Source organism: Pseudopipra pipra, chromosome 26 (assembly GCF_036250125.1).
Source record: "Pseudopipra pipra isolate bDixPip1 chromosome 26, bDixPip1.hap1, whole genome shotgun sequence".
NCBI lineage: Eukaryota > Metazoa > Chordata > Aves > Passeriformes > Pipridae > Pseudopipra > Pseudopipra pipra.
Window position 1 is genome coordinate 908,407 of NC_087574.1, and position 19,733 is coordinate 928,139.

The following is a 19,733-nucleotide window of genomic DNA, read 5'->3' on the forward strand; positions in this document are numbered from 1 at the left end:
CAATTCTCTACTTTCTTTCCAACCAGTGGCACAGGAGGAGAGGGAAAGGGCGTTGTGCTCAGCCCATTCTGGAAGTCTCTGCACTCCTTCCTGACACTCTGCTCCCCTGCTCCACTGTAGTTTCCCTGCTACAGTTTGGGTCATTTCCAAAGGATGTAGTTGTTAAAGGACAAAATGCTCCATTGTTTCTCCCCGACAGGCTCACAGGTCCTGGCAGTACGACCTGCTCCATTGTGGGCTTCTCTCCACTACAGTGGACATCCTGACAGAATTTTTTCAGGAGCGGGTTCTTCCTGGGGTCACAGCTTCCTTCATGGTATATCCAACTGCAAAGGGCTCCATAGAATTTAGCTGATAGCAATAAGCTCTTTTATGTGGCTGATCCGAGTCCTCAAAAGTGAAACAGCTCAGCCCTGCCTGTCTGGACACAAGCTGGGCAAACAGTGGGACATGTAGGAGGGGATGAGGTTGTGGGCCGTGTCCAGGCATTGCTGTTTCCCATTCCCACACCTGACACTTCTTGGAGCCATCTTCTGCCTGATGGTCTTTGCTGTGGAGTCCCAGGGAATGTGTTTGTGAGCTCCAAGGGAAAGGGCATAAAGAAAAATCAACTGGAAGGAGTCCCACCCTCGCCTCTGTCCATCATTTTCTCTGAGCTGAATGGAAGAGTTGCCACTGAAGGAAGGAGGACTCAGAGTCCCAGACTCGGATGCAAAACAACTTTATTGAGTCTAAAGAAGCAAAGGAGGGTGGCTCAGAGAGGGCACCAGCAGCAGCCCGAAGATGCAGGGGGTTGTCCCTCTACTGGGGCTGCAGAGGCAGGGAGGCCAAAAGGTCCCCAGGAGGGTGGCTTTGGGTGGTGGTGACAGGAAAGGAAGGGAAAGAGAGAGAAGAGAGGAGAAGGAAACAAGAGCCCTAAAGTCTAAATGCAATGTCCCAGCGTTGTGTTTTCAGTGCAGCAGCATGATGAGAGGTCTTGCAGGTTGTTGGCCAAGGAGGTTTGCAGGGGCTTTAGCAGGGGGGACATCTGCCATGGTAGCAGCTGGTGATGCAGGAGAGGTCAAAGCCCCCGGAGTTGATGGGCACTCCGTCAGAGCTGAGGATGCTGCCAACGGCAGCGGAGGTGGAGGATCCCACCACGGTGTTCTGTGGGAAGGAGCTGAGGATGGGCCCGGGCAGGGTCACCACAACGGGGGAGGGCTGGATGGCAACAGTGGAGCTCTGGCACTGCCTGACACAGTACTCATTGCAGCTGTTGGCCAGCGGGGTCGGGCCGCAGGGCTGGCAGCAAGGGTTGCAGGGCTGGCAGCACGACATGTCTCTGCTCACAGGGGCACCTGGCACACAGGGCAGGGAGAAGCACAAAGCAGACACACATGAGAAGCAGCCCTGCACCCAACCCCCCTGCAGACAAGGCACCTCCTGCACCACATGACACTGCCCAGCCCAAAGCCCAGCAGCCTCCTCAGCCAAGTCCCAGCCTCTCTCTGCACAACACCTTCTCTCCCCTTCCCTCTCCCAGCAGAAGCAGCTCCCAGCCCTGGGCTAACACAGCCCATATCCGCTGTAGCAGGCAAAGAAGAAGGGCTTTCCCACTCACCTGATTCCCGAGGAGAAGAAGGTGAGCGAAGTGGATGCGAGAGCAGAGACTTGGGCTGCCTTTTATAGCAGTCCTGCACTGCCTCAGGCCCACGGGCACCTTTGTGCAAGTCATAATTTTCTGCCAAGCTCATGTCAGTTGTGAACCATTCCAGCTAATGGTAGGGGCTGTGTCCTGGTTTCCTGCACTGCTGCCTTTTCATTTCCTGGTTTCTGCACGTGTTTTCCTAAATGAAAACTTCTGGAAGAATCGGTATGAGCGGCTTAAGGATTTCCAGGACATAAAGACATCATTGCAGGCACAAGGCTCAGATCAAGGGCTGGTGTCTTCCCGTGCAGGCAGGTGATGTGAACCTGTGTCATTTCTGTGTGGTTTTCCTATGGTACAGTTGTCATGAAATGGGCACTGCCCTCATGCCTTCCTGCTCACATTCCCAAGGACTACCATGAGAGGGGAGATGAAGCATCCTTTTCTTTTTTCCTTCCCTTCCCTCTGTGACACTCATTCTTTGTTTCACTCAGGCTTCTGCTGGCAGGGGTTGACCCTCTTCTATATTTACAGTGCTCTCAGGAAAATTGTGCCCATCTCATTCACCTCATCCTCTCTCTGTACACTCTCTGCAGGTACCTTCAGAAGACAAGGGGCATTTCTGTGACCTGGTCTGTTCCCAGGTTACTTGAGTCCTCTTCTATCAGAGGTGTTCCCTACATATTTTTAACCGAGTTCCCACTTTTTTATGTTTTTTCGATATGTCTATGAGTGTCTATGTTTCTATGTATGTCTGAGCGTTCAGATTTTTGCAGGGCTCAAGGCACATGTGTGTCAGTCTGTGTGTGTGGGATCCCCATCAGGAGGCAGTGGAAGGTTCCAGCACTGGATCTGCCCTTGGTGTGTCCGTGAGCACCACAGAGTAGCCGGTTGCCCCCACCAGAAGGAGCCAATCTACAGCTGAATGGTGCTGCCTTCGACCCTGCAGAGGAGTGTCCAGAGAACTGAAACGCAGCCTCTGCCTCCTGCACCCTCCATTTCTTGCTTTCTGTTCAGGGGGAAAGCCAATAACTCCTGCCCGCTGTGCAGGCCCTGATCCCTGAATCAATTCCCTGTTGGCGGAATGTTGCTGAGACCCTGTGCCAAATCGGTGTGGAACTGGAGGATCAGGGTCGAGATGTCACTCTGCTGGGAGATGTAGGACAGACATTCTGGGTGGCACTGCGACAGTCAAAGAGCTGTGGACTCGTTTTGGTGTTTGAGCACCAGGACTTCCATAGCTCCCCAAAAAAGCTGAATCAGAGTTGCCAGCAACTGTGTCTAGGCAGGCAAGGGACATGTGCTTGGGGCCAAATGGATCAACCCATCTCCTCCATCAAGAGAGAGGCCAGGCAAATTCCCTCTTTGCCTAGGGAGCAGTGCTATCACTTTTCTTTAGGTTATTCACATTTACATCCATCCCTGTCTGATGCCTGGGCTGGTGCTTTGTAGTTGAACTTGTTATTCATCGAATTGTGCTTTGCTCTGCGTTGGACCCCCTGTATTGTGTAAATGTGGCAAGGTTTGGGAGCTGGGGGAGAAGGCTGCCAGGCTGGGCTCTGTGAGAAGAGTCCAGTGGCTCCTGCCCTGTGTGTGTGAGAGTCAGTTCCAGCTGTCTCCAGAAGGACTCAGCACAGCCCATTGCTGAGCACATTTTTCACACTGCTGATTCCTCTGTGAAAAACTTATATCATCAGAAGTTATTTGGTTGGGAGGGAACTTCGTGACCATTTACTTCCACACACCCTACCCTCCACAGTTTGGCAGGAATGCCACCTACTAAATCAGTTTACCCCAAAGCCTGTTGAATCTCACCTTGAACACTTCCAGGGTTAAGGCAACTACAACAATTCTGGGAAACGTTTCTGAGTGCCTCACAACCTCACAACTGGAGATGTTTTTTCAGCTCCAAAAGAAAGGGACACAAAGACAAATTCACTGAAGGGATCCCACCCTCTGCCTTCCTCCACCTTCTACCCTGAGATCAACGGAAGAGCTGCCACAGAAGGAAGAAAACTCAGAGTCCCAGACTTGGATGCAAAACAACTTTATTGAATCTAAAGAAGCAAAGGAGGTGGTTCACAGAGGGCACCAGCAGCAGCCCCGAAGATGCAGGGGGTTGTCCCTCTACCTGGGCTGCAGAGGCAGGGAGGCCAAAAGGTCCCCCAGGAGGGTGGCATTGGGGGGGGGGGGTGGTGGTGGTGACAGGAAAGGAAGGGAAGAGAGAGAAGAGAGGAGAAGGAAACAAGAGCCCTAAAGTCTAAATGCAATGTCCCAGCGTTGTGTTTTCAGTGCAGCAGCATGATGAGAGGTCTTGCAGGTTGTTGGCCAAGGAGGTTTGCAGGGGCTTTAGCAGGGGGGACATCTGCCACGGTAGCAGCTGGTGATGCAGGAGAGGTCAAAGCCCCCGGAGTTGATGGGCACTCCGTCACAGCTGAGGATGCTGCCAACGGCAGCAGAGGTGGAGGATCCCACCACGGTGTTCTGTGGGAAGGAGCTGAGGATGGGCCCGGGCAGGGTCACCAGCACAGCCGGCGGCTCAATGACGACGGTGGAGCTCTGGCACTGCCTGACACAGCACTCATTGCAGCTGTTGGCCAGCGGGGTCGGGCCGCAGGGCTGGCAGCAGGGGTTGCAGGGCTGGCACTGCTGGCACTTCTCAGGGCACGACATGGCTCGAGCCTGGGGCTGCACCTGGCACACAGGGCAGGAGGAAGCAGAGCACATGCACACCTCAGCAACAGCCGGCAAAGCACCACCAGGAAGCCAAGGCAGCTGCTGCTGCTTGGGGAGGGAGAGGCTCTGCAGGGGCCAACAAGGGAGCCTTTCCCTGAGCCAGCAGGGCCTTCAGAGATCAGACAGGCCCAGGCTGCTCCTGCCTCAGCTGTAGGAAAACAGCCCCCTCAGCCCAGCCTCCGCCTCTGTCCCTAACAGATGCTCTCCCCTCTGCCCACACCACCACCATCCCCGAGCACTCCACAAGACCAGGAGCAGGGATGGGCTGCAAAGCTCGACCCTGTGCTAGAGAGGGGGGAGGAGAAAGGGACTTCCCACTCACCGGCTTGCTGAGGAGAAGGAGGTGACAGAAGAGGTTGAGAGAGCCACCAGTTTGGCTGGCTTTTATACTGGCCCTACAGTGCCTCAGGGCCCAAAGGCCATGCTGCATAAGTGACAATTTTCCTGCATGATCCCAAGGAACGGAAACATCTCAGGGAATGACATGGCATGAGTTGGTGTTTCTGTCTGTGGTGACTTTGGATTTCCAGGGTTACATCATGCCCATTTTCTCATGGACACTTCTGAGTGCAGGTCTGAGAGCTTCCAGGATTTCTGGGGTCAAGGATGTGCCTCTGTGGGCAGATGACAGGGGCTAAGTGCCGAAGGGATTCGGAGGAGCCAGGTGATGGCAACCTGGGGCACTCTGATGGATTTTTTATGCTCCTGCTGACAGGAAGCTTCTGTGCAGCTCCTAGCTCTCCAGGCTTTGGCTCATCACCCAAGGGCTCCCCTCAGCTGAGCCAGAGTTCACCTCTCATCCCAGGCATGGCTTCTCCATGAGACAGGAGCAAGGACCCTGGGAAACAGCTCCATGCCCCAAGGCTGCCTGCAGGTAGCATGAGGAGTGATGGCCTGGGGTCAGGATTCTCCTTGGTGACACCTGAGTGCCGTGATCTCTAGATCTCCTCAGAAAAGGGGGAGCTGGGACTGTGTCAGTGCCCGGCACTGTTGAGGAGGGATGTCACTACAGACCTTGGAATGGTTGGGCTCAGCCATGAGCTCAGACACAGCTGAGGACACCCCCGCAGGCACTGACACATTCCCAACCTGCCCAGGGAGCACAAGGACAAACCCAGATGCACAGACACAGCAAATATGCCCAAGGACTCACACAGCAGGTTGCACTCAAGTGCTCTCCCCCGTGCACAGAGAGACACTGCAGGCCAGAGGCTCCCAGGGGTGTGTTCCCAGGGGAGCACAAGCACAGGGATGTGCAGACACTCACACGCTCCAGGGCACAGTCACACTCCCCCACCCATTACTGGGGATCAGCACAGGGGGCAGAGGGGATGGGAAGGGAGTGAGGAGCTGCCGGGGAGCTCCCTGCCAGAGCAGGGAGGGGGCCTCTGAGCAGCACAGATGCTCAGGCAGCAGTGCCAGAGGAGCCTCAGGGACTGTCCAGGCACAGGAGGAAGCCAAAGTGTTTTGACCAGCAGGGCAAGACCCACATTCAGGGGAGGACTTTGGGTGAAGAGCCAAGGAACGGAGGGCTGGGAGCAGCTGGGACCCTTCCTGCCAGCAGGAATTACAGAAGTCAGGAAGCATTACAGAATCCACCAGAGTGCCCCAGGCTGGAATCATCTGACTCCTCTGGATCCTTTCTGCACTTACTCCATGTCTTCTGCAACCGCTGACACATCCTTGCCCCCAGAAGTCCTTGGACCCACTCATTATTTCCCTATATCAGTGGTTGGTATGTACTCACAAATGTCTCAGTTTTGAGATCAAGGATTATGTGCCAGAGCAAAGATTGATAAGAGAAGGTCATTACGGCCTCTCAAGGAGAGGGGACTTACTAGAACATCCAGAAACATAAAAGGGAAATCTGAGGAATAGGATGTTCCCAAATGACCACCTAAGACCCTCCAAAGACCCCTGTGCATATCCAAAAAATTCACAAATATAATTAGCACATATGCATGCATTTAGGAACTGTAATGAATGTGTAATAGAAATGTTATGAATACATATTACTTTCATGAAAATAACGTGGTGTGCTTGGTTCCTGGTTGTGCATGTCTTGTGGAGTTTTCGCCCCAGCAGACTGAATAAAGAAATTTTGACTTTCTAATCCAACAAATTTGTTAGTGAGTCCATATCTTGGATTTTGGTGACAACTGGAGAGGGCCACGGCACTCAGGTGTCACCAAGGAGAATCCTGACCCCAGGCCATCACTCCTCATGCTACCTGCAGGCAGCCTTGGGGCACGGAGCTGTTTCCCAGGGTCCTTGCTCCTGTCTCATGGAGAAGCCATTCTGGGATCAGAGGTGAACTCTGGCACAGCTGAGGGGAGCCCTTGGGTGATGAGCCAAAGCCTGGAGAGCTGGGAGCTGCGCAGAAGTTTCCTGTCAGCAGGAGCATAAAAAAATCCATCAGAGTGCCCCAGGCTGCCATCACCTGGCTCCACCGAATCCCTTTGGCACTTAGTCCCTGACATCTGCCCACAGTGGCACGTCCTTCCCCCAGAAATCCTGGAAGCTCTCAGACCTGCACTCAGAAATGTCCATGAGGGAACGGTGATGATGTAAGCCTGGAAATCCAAAGTCACCACAGACAGAAACACCAACTCATGCCATGTCATTCCCTGAGATGTTTCCGTTCCTTGGGATCATGCAGGAAAATTGTCACTTATGCAGCACGGCCTTTGGGCCCTGAGGCACTGTGGGGCCAGTATAAAAGCCAGCCGAACTGGTGGCTCTCTCAACCTCTTCTGTCACCTCCTTCTCCTCAGCAAGCCGGTGAGTGGGAAGTCCCTTTCTCCTCCCCCCTCTCTAGCACAAGGTCGAGCTTTGCAGCCCATCCCTGCTCCTTGGTCTTGTGGGAGTGCTCGGGGATGGTGGTGGTGTGGGCAGAGGGGAGAGCGTCTGTTAGGGACAGAGGCGGAGGCTGGGCTGAGGGGGCTGTTTTCCTACAGCTGAGGCAGGAGCAGCCTGGGCCTGTCTGATCTCTGAAGGCCCTGCTGGGCTCAGGGAAAGGCTCCCTTGTTGGCCCCTGCAGAGCCTCTCCCTCCCCAAGCAGCAGCAGCTGCCTTGGCTTCCTGGTGGTGCTTTGCCGGCTGTTGCTGAGGTGTGCGTGTGCTCTGCTTCCTCCCTGCCCTGTGTGCCAGGTGCAGCCCCAGGCTCGAGCCATGTCGTGCCCTGAGAAGTGCCAGCAGTGCCAGCCCTGCAACCCTTGCTGCCAGCCCTGCGGCCCGACCCCGCTGGCCAACAGCTGCAATGAGTGCTGTGTCAGGCAGTGCCAGAGCTCCACCGTCGTCATTGAGCCGCCGGCTGTGCTGGTGACCCTGCCCGGGCCCATCCTCAGCTCCTTCCCACAGAACACCGTGGTGGGATCCTCCACCTCCGCTGCCGTTGGCAGCATCCTCAGCTGTGATGGAGTGCCCATCAACTCCGGGGGCTTTGACCTCTCCTGCATCACCAGCTGCTACCGTGGCAGATGTCCCCCCTGCTAAAGCCCCTGCAAACCTCCTTGGCCAACAACCTGCAAGACCTCTCATCATGCTGCTGCACTGAAAACACAACGCTGGGACATTGCATTTAGACTTTAGGGCTCTTGTTTCCTTCTTCTCCTCTCTTCTCTCTCTTCCCTTCCTTTCCTGTCATCACCACCCAATGCCACCCTCCTGGGGACTTTTGGCCTCCCTGCCTCTGCAGCCCAGGCAGAGGGACACCCCCCCTGCATCTTCGGGCCTGCTGCTGGTGCCCTCTGTGAGCCACCTCCTTTGCTTCTTTAGACTCAATAAAGTTGTTTTGCATCCAAGCCTAATCCTACGAGTCCTTCTTCCTTCTGTGGCAGTGCTTTCAGGGGGCGCAGTGAAACATGTGGACAGAGCAGAGGGTTGGACTCCCTTCAGTGTTTGTGCTCTTTCCCTTTGAGCTGACAAACCCATCCGTGGCTACTCCACAGCAAGGATTATGAGGGAGAGTATGGACCCAAAAAGTGTAAGGAGAGGGGATGTTAAACAGCAATACCCGGGCACAACCCACAACCTCATGTCTTGATACACTGTAGTGGAATAGGTTAACATTGTATAGGAAGGTGTCGCACAGAAGCATGGAAACTGTAGTCTTTGTATCAAGCCCCCGGAGAAGGACTGTACGGAGAATGCCCACTGTAAGGACTCGGTTAGAACTGTGGGAAATATGTGATGTCATGTGGGTATATAAAGCCATGTCAGTGTGCGAATAAAGGGATTTACCAGTTGCACACCACCTGGTTGATCTGTGATTTCAGTGATATACTACACCTCCCTTACATTGACCGTTCTGCCCAGCTTGTGTCCAGACAGGCAGGGCTGGGGTGTTTCACGTGTCAGGATTGGGATCAGCCACACAAAAGAGCTGAGTGGGATCAGCTACTCCATGCAGCCCTTTGTAGGCGGATGTACCATGAAGAAAGACATGACGCTGTGAAGAGCCTGCACCAGAACAGATTCCTGGCAGGAATGTCCACTGCAGAAGTGTAAAGTTGACACATGGAGCAGGTCTTGCTGGCAGGAGCTGTTACACTGCCATGGAGCTACACATTCCCTCTGCAGAAGGATCTGGACAGGTTGGATACATGGGCCAAGCCAACACTGAGGGCCTACAAAGCTAATTACTGAGTCCTACACTTTGGCCACAACAACCCCCTGCCGCTCTACAGGCAGAGCAGTTGGAGAGAGGCCCAGTGGAAGAGGATCTGGGGCTGCTGGTCAACAGTTTTTGAACATGAGCCAGACTGTTCCCAACTGGCCAGGAAGGCCAAGGGCATCCTGGTCTGTATCAGGAATAGTGTCCAGCAGAACCAGGGCAGTGATTGTGCCTGTCTACTGTGCACTGGTGAGGTCACACCTCGAGTGCTGTGCCCAGTTCTGAGCCCCTCAGCTGAGGAAGGACATTGAGGTGCTGGAGTGAGTCCAGAGAAGGGCAATGGAGCTGGTGAAGTGCCTAGAGGGTATATCCTGTGAGGGGGTGCTGAGGGAGCTGGGGGGGTTTAGCCTGCAGAAGAGGAGGCTGTATCGGGACGAAGTTGGGATGTTATTTTTTTGGTCTGTGTTTGGCCTTAGCCACCTGCAGTTAGTTTATATTTTCTCCTGCCAAGTCTTCTGATAAACCAGTGAACTTGGCCTTGGAGGGAGAGCTTCTGTGTAAACTGTTTTAATTGGTCTGTTGTGATTGGTCAATTGCTCGTCAGGGGCAGTTGGAGGACAAAGTGATGAGGAGGGTGATGAAGTAAGCCCACCGACTCATTTGGGAAGAACCCCCCAAATCACTGCGCCTGCGTCAGGGGATTTCCAAGGTGCTCACCCACGCGCAGGAGGGGTGCACTTACATAACAGAAGGGGTGGGATTCAGAGCCCTGACGGGGCGGTGCTGGCCACACCTCTCCGGGGCAGGTGCTCTCAAAAACTTTATAAAAAAAGCAGAGACGCTTCTTGGGGCGGCCGGCTCTTCACGACGAACCGAGTTGCTTTTAGCGGGGACGCCTGCTGAAGTGGGAGCCTGCCACCCCTCTTGGACGCGCAGCTGCTATAAAGAAGTTTGTTACTGGGTAGAGTGGGTAAGACCTTCTTACAGGTGACACCTGAGTGAGTAGGGTGTCGAGCTATCCTTGGGTCTTCTAGTGCACTTTTTCCTCCGCCCCAATCCTTCTCCCTCAGGCGCCTGTTTTGTTTTCTCCCTTTTCCCTGGTTGGCCACCTTTTCCTAATAAATAGCTATTATTTTTGCCAACTAGCAACGGTGTTTGGTTTATTCACGTACCAGAATCTCTCGAACCTGTGTTTTTCCCTTGGCTTAGCCCCTTCCCTGTTACAGACGCTCAGGGGACACCTTGTCACACCCTACAGCTCCCAGAAATGAAATTGTATCTAAACCCACATTGCTCCCCAGCCTTCCTTCTACCTGCTTTCAGCTCCACTGCCAATTCTCTACTTTCTTTCCAACCAGTGGCACAGGAGGAGAGGGAAAGGGCGTTGTGCTCAGCCCATTCTGGAAGTCTCTGCACTCCTTCCTGACACTCTGCTCCCCTGCTCCACTGTAGTTTCCCTGCTACAGTTTGGGTCATTTCCAAAGGATGTAGTTGTTAAAGGACAAAATGCTCCATTGTTTCTCCCCGACAGGCTCACAGGTCCTGGCAGTACGACCTGCTCCATTGTGGGCTTCTCTCCACTACAGTGGACATCCCTGACAAGAATTTTTTCAGGAGCGGGTTCTTCCTGGGGTCACAGCTTCCTTCATGGTATATCCAACTGCAAAGGGCTCCATAGAATTTAGCTGATAGCAATAAGCTCTTTTATGTGGCTGATCCGAGTCCTCAAAAGTGAAACAGCTCAGCCCTGCCTGTCTGGACACAAGCTGGGCAAACAGTGGGACATGTAGGAGGGGATGAGGTTGTGGGCCGTGTCCAGGCATTGCTGTTTCCCATTCCCACACCTGACACTTCTTGGAGCCATCTTCTGCCTGATGGTCTTTGCTGTGGAGTCCCAGGGAATGTGTTTGTGAGCTCCAAGGGAAAGGGCATAAAGAAAAATCAACTGGAAGGAGTCCCACCCTCGCCTCTGTCCATCATTTTCTCTGAGCTGAATGGAAGAGTTGCCACTGAAGGAAGGAGGACTCAGAGTCCCAGACTCGGATGCAAAACAACTTTATTGAGTCTAAAGAAGCAAAGGAGGTGGCTCAGAGAGGGCACCAGCAGCAGCCCCGAAGATGCAGGGGGTTGTCCCTCTACCTGGGCTGCAGAGGCAGGGAGGCCAAAAGGTCCCCAGGAGGGTGGCATTGGGTGGTGGTGACAGGAAAGGAAGGGAAGAGAGAGAAGAGAGGAGAAGGAAACAAGAGCCCTAAAGTCTAAATGCAATGTCCCAGCGTTGTGTTTTCAGTGCAGCAGCATGATGAGAGGTCTTGCAGGTTGTTGGCCAAGGAGGTTTGCAGGGGCTTTAGCAGGGGGGACATCTGCCACGGTAGCAGCTGGTGATGCAGGAGAGGTCAAAGCCCCCGGAGTTGATGGGCACTCCATCACAGCTGAGGATGCTGCCAACGGCAGCGGAGGTGGAGGATCCCACCACGGTGTTCTGTGGGAAGGAGCTGAGGATGGGCCCGGGCAGGGTCACCAGCACAGCCGGCGGCTCAATGACGACGGTGGAGCTCTGGCACTGCCTGACACAGCACTCATTGCAGCTGTTGGCCAGCGGGGTCGGGCCACAGGACTGGCAGCAAGGGTTGCAGGGCTGGCAGCACGACATGTCTCTGGCTCACAGGGGCACCTGGCACACGGGGCAGGGAGAAGCACAAAGCAGACACACATGAGAAGCAGCCCTGCACCCAACCCCCCTGCAGACAAGGCACCTCCTGCACCACATGACACTGCCCAGCCCAAAGCCCAGCAGCCTCCTCAGCCAAGTCCCAGCCTCTCTCTGCACAACACCTTCTCTCCCCTTCCCTCTCCCAGCAGAAGCAGCTCCCAGCCCTGGGCTAACACAGCCCATATCAGCTGTAGCAGGCAAAGAAGAAGGGCTTTCCCACTCACCTGATTCCCGAGGAGAAGAAGGTGAGCGAAGTGGATGCGAGAGCAGAGACTTGGGCTGCCTTTTATAGCAGTCCTGCACTGCCTCAGGCCCACGGGCACCTTTGTGCAAGTCATAATTTTCTGCCAAGCTCATGTCAGTTGTGAACCATTCCAGCTAATGGTAGGGGCTGTGTCCTGGTTTCCTGCACTGCTGCCTTTTCATTTCCTGGTTTCTGCCACGTGTTTTCCTAAATGAAAACTTCTGGAAGAATCGGTATGAGCGGCTTAAGGATTTCCAGGACATAAAGACATCATTGCAGGCACAAGGCTCAGATCAAGGGCTGGTGTCTTCCCGTGCAGGCAGGTGATGTGAACCTGTGTCATTTCTGTGTGGTTTTCCTATGGTACAGTTGTCATGAAATGGGCACTGCCCTCATGCCTTCCTGCTCACATTCCCAAGGACTACCATGAGAGGGGAGATGAAGCATCCTTTTCTTTTTTCCTTCCCTTCCCTCTGTGACACTCATTCTTTGTTTCACTCAGGCTTCTGCTGGCAGGGGTTGACCCTCTTCTATATTTACAGTGCTCTCAGGAAAATTGTGCCCATCTCATTCACCTCATCCTCTCTCTGTACACTCTCTGCAGGTACCTTCAGAAGACAAGGGGCATTTCTGTGGCCTGGTCTGTTCCCAGGTTACTTGAGTCCTCTTCTATCAGAGGTGTTCCCTACATATTTTTAACCGAGTTCCCACTTTTTTATGTTTTTCGATATGTCTATGAGTGTCTATGTTTCTATGTATGTCTGAGCGTTCAGATTTTTGCAGGGCTCAAGGCACATGTGTGTCAGTCTGTGTGTGTGGGATCCCCATCAGGAGGGCAGTGGAAGGTTCCAGCACTGGATCTGCCCTTGGTGTGTCCGTGAGCACCACAGAGTAGCCGGTTGCCCCCACCAGAAGGAGCCAATCTACAGCTGAATGGTGCTGCCTTCGACCCTGCAGAGGAGTGTCCAGAGAACTGAAATGCAGCCTCTGCCTCCTGCACCCTCCATTTCTTGCTTTCTGTTCAGGGGGAAAGCCAATAACTCCTGCCCGCTGTGCAGGCCCTGATCCCTGAATCAATTCCCTGTTGGCGGAATGTTGCTGAGACCCTGTGCCAAATCGGTGTGGAACTGGAGGGATCAGGGTCGAGATGTCACTCTGCTGGGAGATGTAGGACAGACATTCTGGGTGGCACTGCGACAGTCAAAGAGCTGTGGACTCGTTTTGGTGTTTGAGCACCAGGACTTCCATAGCTCCCCAAAAAAGCTGAATCAGAGTTGCCAGCAACTGTGTCTAGGCAGGCAGGGACATGTGCTTTGGGGCCAAATGGATCAAACCCATCTCCTCCATCAAGAGAGAGGCCAGGCAAATTCCCTCTTTGCCTAGGGAGCAGTGCTATCACTTTTCTTTAGGTTATTCACATTTACATCCATCCCTGTCTGATGCCTGGGCTGGTGCTTTGTAGTTGAACTTGTTATTCATCGAATTGTGCTTTGCTCTGCGTTGGACCCCCTGTATTGTGTAAATGTGGCAAGGTTTGGGAGCTGGGGGAGAAGGCTGCCAGGCTGGGCTCTGTGAGAAGAGTCCAGTGGCTCCTGCCCTGTGTGTGTGAGAGTCAGTTCCAGCTGTCTCCAGAAGGACTCAGCACAGCCCATTGCTGAGCACATTTTTCACACTGCTGATTCCTCTGTGAAAACTTATATCATCAGAAGTTATTTGGGTTGGGAGGGAACTTCGTGACCATTTACTTCCACACACCCTACCCTCCACAGTTTGGCAGGAATGCCACCTACTAAATCAGTTTACCCAAAGCCCTGTTGAATCTCACCTTGAACACTTCCAGGGTTAAGGCAACTACAACAATTCTGGGAAACGTTTCTGAGTGCCTCACAACCCTCACAACTGGAGATGTTTTTTTCAGCTCCAAAAGAAAGGACACAAAGACAAATTCACTGAAGGGGATCCCACCCTCTGCCTTCCTCCACCTTCTACCCTGAGATCAACGGAAGAGCTGCCACAGAAGGAAGGAAAACTCAGAGTCCCAGACTTGGATGCAAAACAACTTTATTGAATCTAAAGAAGCAAAGGAGGTGGTTCACAGAGGGCACCAGCAGCAGCCCCGAAGATGCAGGGGGTTGTCCCTCTACCTGGGCTGCAGAGGCAGGGAGGCCAAAAGGTCCCCAGGAGGGTGGCATTGGGTGGTGGTGACAGGAAAGGAAGGGAAGAGAGAGAAGAGAGGAGAAGGAAACAAGAGCCCTAAAGTCTAAATGCAATGTCCCAGCGTTGTGTTTTCAGTGCAGCAGCATGATGAGAGGTCTTGCAGGTTGTTGGCCAAGGAGGTTTGCAGGGGCTTTAGCAGGGGGGACATCTGCCACGGTAGCAGCTGGTGATGCAGGAGAGGTCAAAGCCCCCGGAGTTGATGGGCACTCCGTCACAGCTGAGGATGCTGCCAACGGCAGCGGAGGTGGAGGATCCCACCACGGTGTTCTGTGGGAAGGAGCTGAGGATGGGCCCGGGCAGGGTCACCAGCACAGCCGGCGGCTCAATGACGACGGTGGAGCTCTGGCACTGCCTGACACAGCACTCATTGCAGCTGTTGGCCAGCGGGGTCGGGCCACAGGGCTGGCAGCAAGGGTTGCAGGGCTGGCACTGCTGGCACTTCTCAGGGCACGACATGGCTCGAGCCTGGGGCTGCACCTGGCACACAGGGCAGGGAGGAAGCAGAGCACACGCACACCTCAGCAACAGCCGGCAAAGCACCACCAGGAAGCCAAGGCAGCTGCTGCTGCTTGGGGAGGGAGAGGCTCTGCAGGGGCCAACAAGGGAGCCTTTCCCTGAGCCCAGCAGGGCCTTCAGAGATCAGACAGGCCCAGGCTGCTCCTGCCTCAGCTGTAGGAAAACAGCCCCCTCAGCCCAGCCTCCGCCTCTGTCCCTAACAGACGCTCTCCCCTCTGCCCACACCACCACCATCCCCGAGCACTCCCACAAGACCAAGGAGCAGGGATGGGCTGCAAAGCTCGACCCTGGGCTAGAGAGGGGGGAGGAGAAAGGGGCTTCCCACTCACCGGCTTGCTGAGGAGAAGGAGGTGACAGAAGGGGTTGAGAGAGCCACCAGTTCGGCTGGCTTTTATACTGGCCCCACAGTGCCTCAGGGCCCAAAGGCCGTGCTGCATAAGTGACAATTTTCCTGCATGATCCCAAGGAACGGAAACATCTCAGGGAATGAATGGTATGGCATGAGGTGGTGATTCCCACTACCCTGACATTGCATTTCCTGGCCTTCATCATCACCGTTCCCTCATGGACACTTCTGAGTGCAGGTCTGAGAGGTTCCAGGATTTCTGAGGGAAAGGATGTGCCACTGTGGGCAGAGGTTATGATCTGAGTGCACAAGGGATACAGAAGAGGCAGGTGATGGCAGCCTGGGGCACTCTGGTGGATTCTGTAATGCTTCCTGACTTCTGTAATTCCTGCTGGCAGGGAGGGTCCCAGCTGCTCCCAGCCCCTCCGTTCCTTGGCTCTTCACCCAAAGTCCTCCCCTGAATGTGGGTCTTGCCCTGCTGGTCAAAACACTTTGGCTTCCTCCTGTGCCTGGACAGTCCCTGAGGCTCCTCTGGCACTGCTGCCTGAGCATCTGTGCTGCTCAGAGGCCCCCTCCCTGCTCTGGCAGGGAGCTCCCCGGCAGCTCCTCACTCCCTTCCCATCCCCTCTGCCCCCTGTGCTGATCCCCAGTAATGGGTGGGGGAGTGTGACTGTGCCCTGGAGCGTGTGAGTGTCTGCACATCCCTGTGCTTGTGCTCCCCTGGGAAGACATCCCTCAGAGCCTCTGGCCTGCAGTGTCTCTCTGTGCACGGGGGAGAGCACTTGAGTGCAACCTGCTGTGTGAGTCCTTGGGCATCTTTGCTGTGTCTGTGCATCTGGGTTTGTCCTTGTGCTCCCTGGGCAGGTTGGGAATGTGTCAGTGCCTGCGGGGGTGTCCTCAGCTGTGTCTGAGCTCATGGCTGAGCCCAACCATTCCAAGGTCTGTAGTGACATCCCTCCTCAACAGTGCCGGGCACTGACACAGTCCCAGCTCCCCCTTTTCTGAGGAGAGCTCGTTACTGGAAAAGTGATATTTCTTTAAAAAGAGTCTATGCAGCCTTTGGTGAAAATGTGAAAAATATCTTTTAAGTTTAGCACAGTAGTGTTTGATCCCTATATTCATGGTTAATACTTAGTTTTGTACCACATAGTGCTTAGTACAAATGCCTGAGTTTGATGTGGCTTTGTGTTAACTCCCTCCATCTGTGACTTATAGTCTTGTGCCAGCAATCGCTTCCTTATTTCCCTATATGGACTCTCAAATGTCTTAGTTTTGAGAACAAGGATTGTGCGTCAGAACAAAGATTGATAAGAGAAGTTTGTTATGACCTGACCACGTGCTTGAGATACTCTCAAGAAGAGAGAACTCACTAGAACATCTGGAACCATAAAAGGAAAACATGGGGAATGGGATGTTCCCAAGAGATGACCAAAAACTCTCAAAAGACCCCTATGAATATCCAAAAAAGTCCACAAATATATTTAATGTATATGCATGGATTTAGGAACTGTAATGAATATGTAATAAAAATTTGATGAATACGTGCTAGCTTTATAACCTGGTCTGTTTGGTTGCTGGGTGTGCATGTTCTGTGCAGCTTTCCACACTCACCCAGCAGGGTGTCGACTCTAACCTAACAGACTGGTTCATGAGCTTGTTTACTGGTTTTTGGTGACAACTGGAGAGGGCCACGGCACTCAGGTCTCACCAAGGAGAATCCTGACCCCAGGCTATCACTCCTCATGCTACCTGCAGGCAGCCTTGGGGCACGGAGCTGTTTCCCAGGGTCCTTGCTCCTGTCTCATGGAGAAGCCATGGCTGGGATCAGAGGTGAACTCTGGCACAGCTCAGGGGAGCCCTTGGGTGATGAGCCAAAGCCTGGAGGCATTTGAGCAGCTGGGAACTTTCCTGTCAGCAGGACCAGAGTGCCCCAGCCTGGCATCACCTGCCTCTTCTGTATCCCTTGTGCACTCAGGTCATCACTTCTGCCCACAGTGGCACATCCTTTCCCTCAGAAATCCTGGAACCTCTCAGACCTGCACTCAGAAGTGTCCATGAGGGAACGGTGATGATGAAGGCCAGGAAATGCAATGTCAGGGTAGTGGGAATCACCACCTCATGCCATACCATTCATTCCCTGAGATGTTTCCGTTCCTTGGGATCATGCAGGAAAATTGTCACTTATGCAGCATGGCCTTTGGGCCCTGAGGCACTGTGGGGCCAGTATAAAAGCCAGCCAAACTGGTGGCTCTCTCAACCTCTTCTGTCACCTCCTTCTCCTCAGCAAGCCGGTGAGTGGGAAGCCCCTTTCTCCTCCCCCCTCTCTAGCACAGGGTCGAGCTTTGCAGCCCATCCCTGCTCCTTGGTCTTGTGGGAGTGCTCGGGGATGGTGGTGGTGTGGGCAGAGGGGAGAGCGTCTGTTAGGGACAGAGGCGGAGGCTGGGCTGAGGGGGCTGTTTTCCTACAGCTGAGGCAGGAGCAGCCTGGGCCTGTCTGATCTCTGAAGGCCCTGCTGGGCTCAGGGAAAGGCTCCCTTGTTGGCCCCTGCAGAGCCTCTCCCTCCCCAAGCAGCAGCAGCTGCCTTGGCTTCCTGGTGGTGCTTTGCCGGCTGTTGCTGAGGTGTGCATGTGCTCTGCTTCCTCCCTGCCCTGTGTGCCAGGTGCAGCCCCAGGCTCGAGCCATGTCGTGCCCTGAGAAGTGCCAGCAGTGCCAGCCCTGCAACCCCTGCTGCCAGCCCTGCGGCCCGACCCCGCTGGCCAACAGCTGCAATGAGTGCTGTGTCAGGCAGTGCCAGAGCTCCACCGTCGTCATTGAGCCACCGGCTGTGCTGGTGACCCTGCCCGGGCCCATCCTCAGCTCCTTCCCACAGAACACCGTGGTGGGATCCTCCACCTCCGCTGCCGTTGGCAGCATCCTCAGCTGTGATGGAGTGCCCATCAACTCCGGGGGCTTTGACCTCTCCTGCATCACCAGCTGCTACCGTGGCAGATGTCCCCCCTGCTAAAGACACCACTGACAGACCAGAACAGAAGGACAGAAGATGATTCCAGACTGAACAACAGAGGTAGTGGCCATTGCTTTCAGAGGGGCTGAGGATGTCTCTGTGCTCCAATGTGTGTCAACCCTTTGGATGTGATCAGCCTGTATGCTCTGAAACTGTGGTCTGTGCCTATCATTTCCTTCTACTGCTTTCTTCTTTCCCACCTTTCTTTTGTTATTTTCTGCTTCCCTCATTCTTGGTGCCCACCAAAAGCATCTTAGAGCAGACCTGACCCATTCGCTCTCTGTGGGGCTCTGATTCTTGTTTGCCTATGGTGACCCTTCCACTGTTGCCTCCTCTCAGTCACATCTGGTTTCTCCCTTTAGACTCAATAAACTCTGCTGCTTCCCAGCTTCTGGCTTTGTGTTGTCCTCTTTGCTCTAGATACTCACTAAAACTTTCCAAGGAGAAAGGAGATATGGTGGGAGGGAAAAAGTGAGTGAGCAAGTGGACCCCCCTCCAATGGTGTGGGCCAGGAGGACACACTGTCTGTTGGCATCTTTCAGTCTCTGGCCCTTGGATGTGAGGACAACAGCTCTGGCTACTCCACAGCCACTGATTATCAGAGCTGCATCTCTGCCCAGAAATGTTCCCCTTGGCCCTGGAATATGCCCTACTGATGGTGATCCAAGCCTGTGCTGTGTTCATGGGAGAACCCCAGGGCTTCAGGAGGCCCTGGGAGGTCAGAAGATTCCCAAACACACAAGGCAGTTCCTGTTTCTCCGGGCTGAGTTGTGCTGGGTGAGAAGCCTTAGGCAGAAGATGTCCAGAAGGATTGGGAGTAGGAGATAGGTGAAATTACCTTGGCTTGAGCCCAGAGCCTCCTCCTCACCTTCTCATTCATCTCAAGGAGTGGGCCTGGCATGAATGCACATCATCATTTCTGAAGGCCCAGTCTCAGCAATTGCAGGCAGTGGAAGGTCTGCTTGTCCCAAAAGCACAACCCTCTTCAGCCATGGGAGTACAATACTGAGGCACTGTTTGATACAGAGGAACCCTGGGTGGTCCCAGAACCCTCAGGAACACGGCCAGGCCATGAGAGAGTTTTAAGGTTTCATGTAATTATTGCTCAGGTATTTAAACACATCCCCAACCACGAAGGAGATGTCAAGGAGGACATTTGGCCATTCATATCACCGGGGCTGTAAACATGATCTTTTCGCTGCCCTTATCAGAATTACCTCCCCTTCCTAACAGGGGAGGTAGAGAGGCTGGAAGGCTTTGGGGTGGACTCCCATCAGGCTCACTGTGCAAGCACTTTGGAGAAACAGAAATGGGAGGTTGAGTGTCACCAAAGGGGCTCAAATACAAGAAACATCAGGAGAAGTAGAAGGGGGAGTGCCTGGCCAATGCATGGGGAAGAGGAGAGGAAAATGTCAAGAATAAAATTACCTCAACCAAAAAGGAAGAACACAACAGTTCCTTTCTGCAGGCTCCTTCCTCCTCACATTTTTCCCCTGCTCCAATGTGAGTTCATCCCACAGCCTGCACTTTTCCAAGGTCTGCTCCAGTGAGAGTCCCATCCAGAGGCTGCAGCCCTTCAGGATAAGGCCACAGCTCCTGCAGCCAATATCCATCTGCTCTGGCGTGGGGTCCCTTCAGGGGCTGCAGTGTGCAGATGTGCTCTCCATCATCTGTCCCATGGGCTGCAGGGGAATCTCTGTACCATCACTGGAATTACCT

At 54.0% G+C, this 19,733-nt stretch overlaps 6 protein-coding genes across 6 annotated transcripts; 2 read left to right on the forward strand and 4 right to left on the reverse strand.

Moving 5' to 3' along the window:
• Positions 1-895: 895 nt before the first annotated feature.
• LOC135402889 (feather keratin Cos1-2-like) lies at positions 896-1,317 on the reverse strand. The gene has a single exon (XM_064636417.1). The coding sequence runs from the start codon at positions 1,315-1,317 to the stop codon at positions 1,012-1,014; it is 306 nt and encodes a 101-aa protein (XP_064492487.1). The 3' UTR covers positions 896-1,011.
• Positions 1,318-3,833: 2,516 nt separating this feature from the next.
• LOC135403032 (feather keratin Cos2-2-like) lies at positions 3,834-4,300 on the reverse strand. The gene has a single exon (XM_064636641.1). The coding sequence runs from the start codon at positions 4,298-4,300 to the stop codon at positions 3,977-3,979; it is 324 nt and encodes a 107-aa protein (XP_064492711.1). The 3' UTR covers positions 3,834-3,976.
• Positions 4,301-7,265: 2,965 nt separating this feature from the next.
• On the forward strand, positions 7,266-8,165 carry LOC135402988 (feather keratin Cos2-2-like). The gene has a single exon (XM_064636584.1). It carries the CDS (start codon positions 7,534-7,536, stop codon positions 7,855-7,857), a length of 324 nt encoding a protein of 107 aa, XP_064492654.1. The 5' UTR covers positions 7,266-7,533; the 3' UTR covers positions 7,858-8,165.
• A 3,156-nt stretch (positions 8,166-11,321) lies between these two features.
• Positions 11,322-11,627, reverse strand: LOC135402806 (feather keratin Cos2-2-like). Its single transcript, XM_064636266.1, has one exon. The coding sequence runs from the start codon at positions 11,625-11,627 to the stop codon at positions 11,322-11,324; it is 306 nt and encodes a 101-aa protein (XP_064492336.1).
• Positions 11,628-14,039: 2,412 nt separating this feature from the next.
• LOC135402989 (feather keratin Cos2-2-like) lies at positions 14,040-14,897 on the reverse strand. The gene has a single exon (XM_064636585.1). The coding sequence runs from the start codon at positions 14,602-14,604 to the stop codon at positions 14,281-14,283; it is 324 nt and encodes a 107-aa protein (XP_064492655.1). The 5' UTR covers positions 14,605-14,897; the 3' UTR covers positions 14,040-14,280.
• Positions 14,898-17,690: 2,793 nt separating this feature from the next.
• Positions 17,691-18,387, forward strand: LOC135403034 (feather keratin Cos2-2-like). Its single transcript, XM_064636643.1, has one exon. The coding sequence runs from the start codon at positions 17,691-17,693 to the stop codon at positions 18,012-18,014; it is 324 nt and encodes a 107-aa protein (XP_064492713.1). The 3' UTR covers positions 18,015-18,387.
• The last annotated feature ends 1,346 nt before the right edge of the window (positions 18,388-19,733 follow it).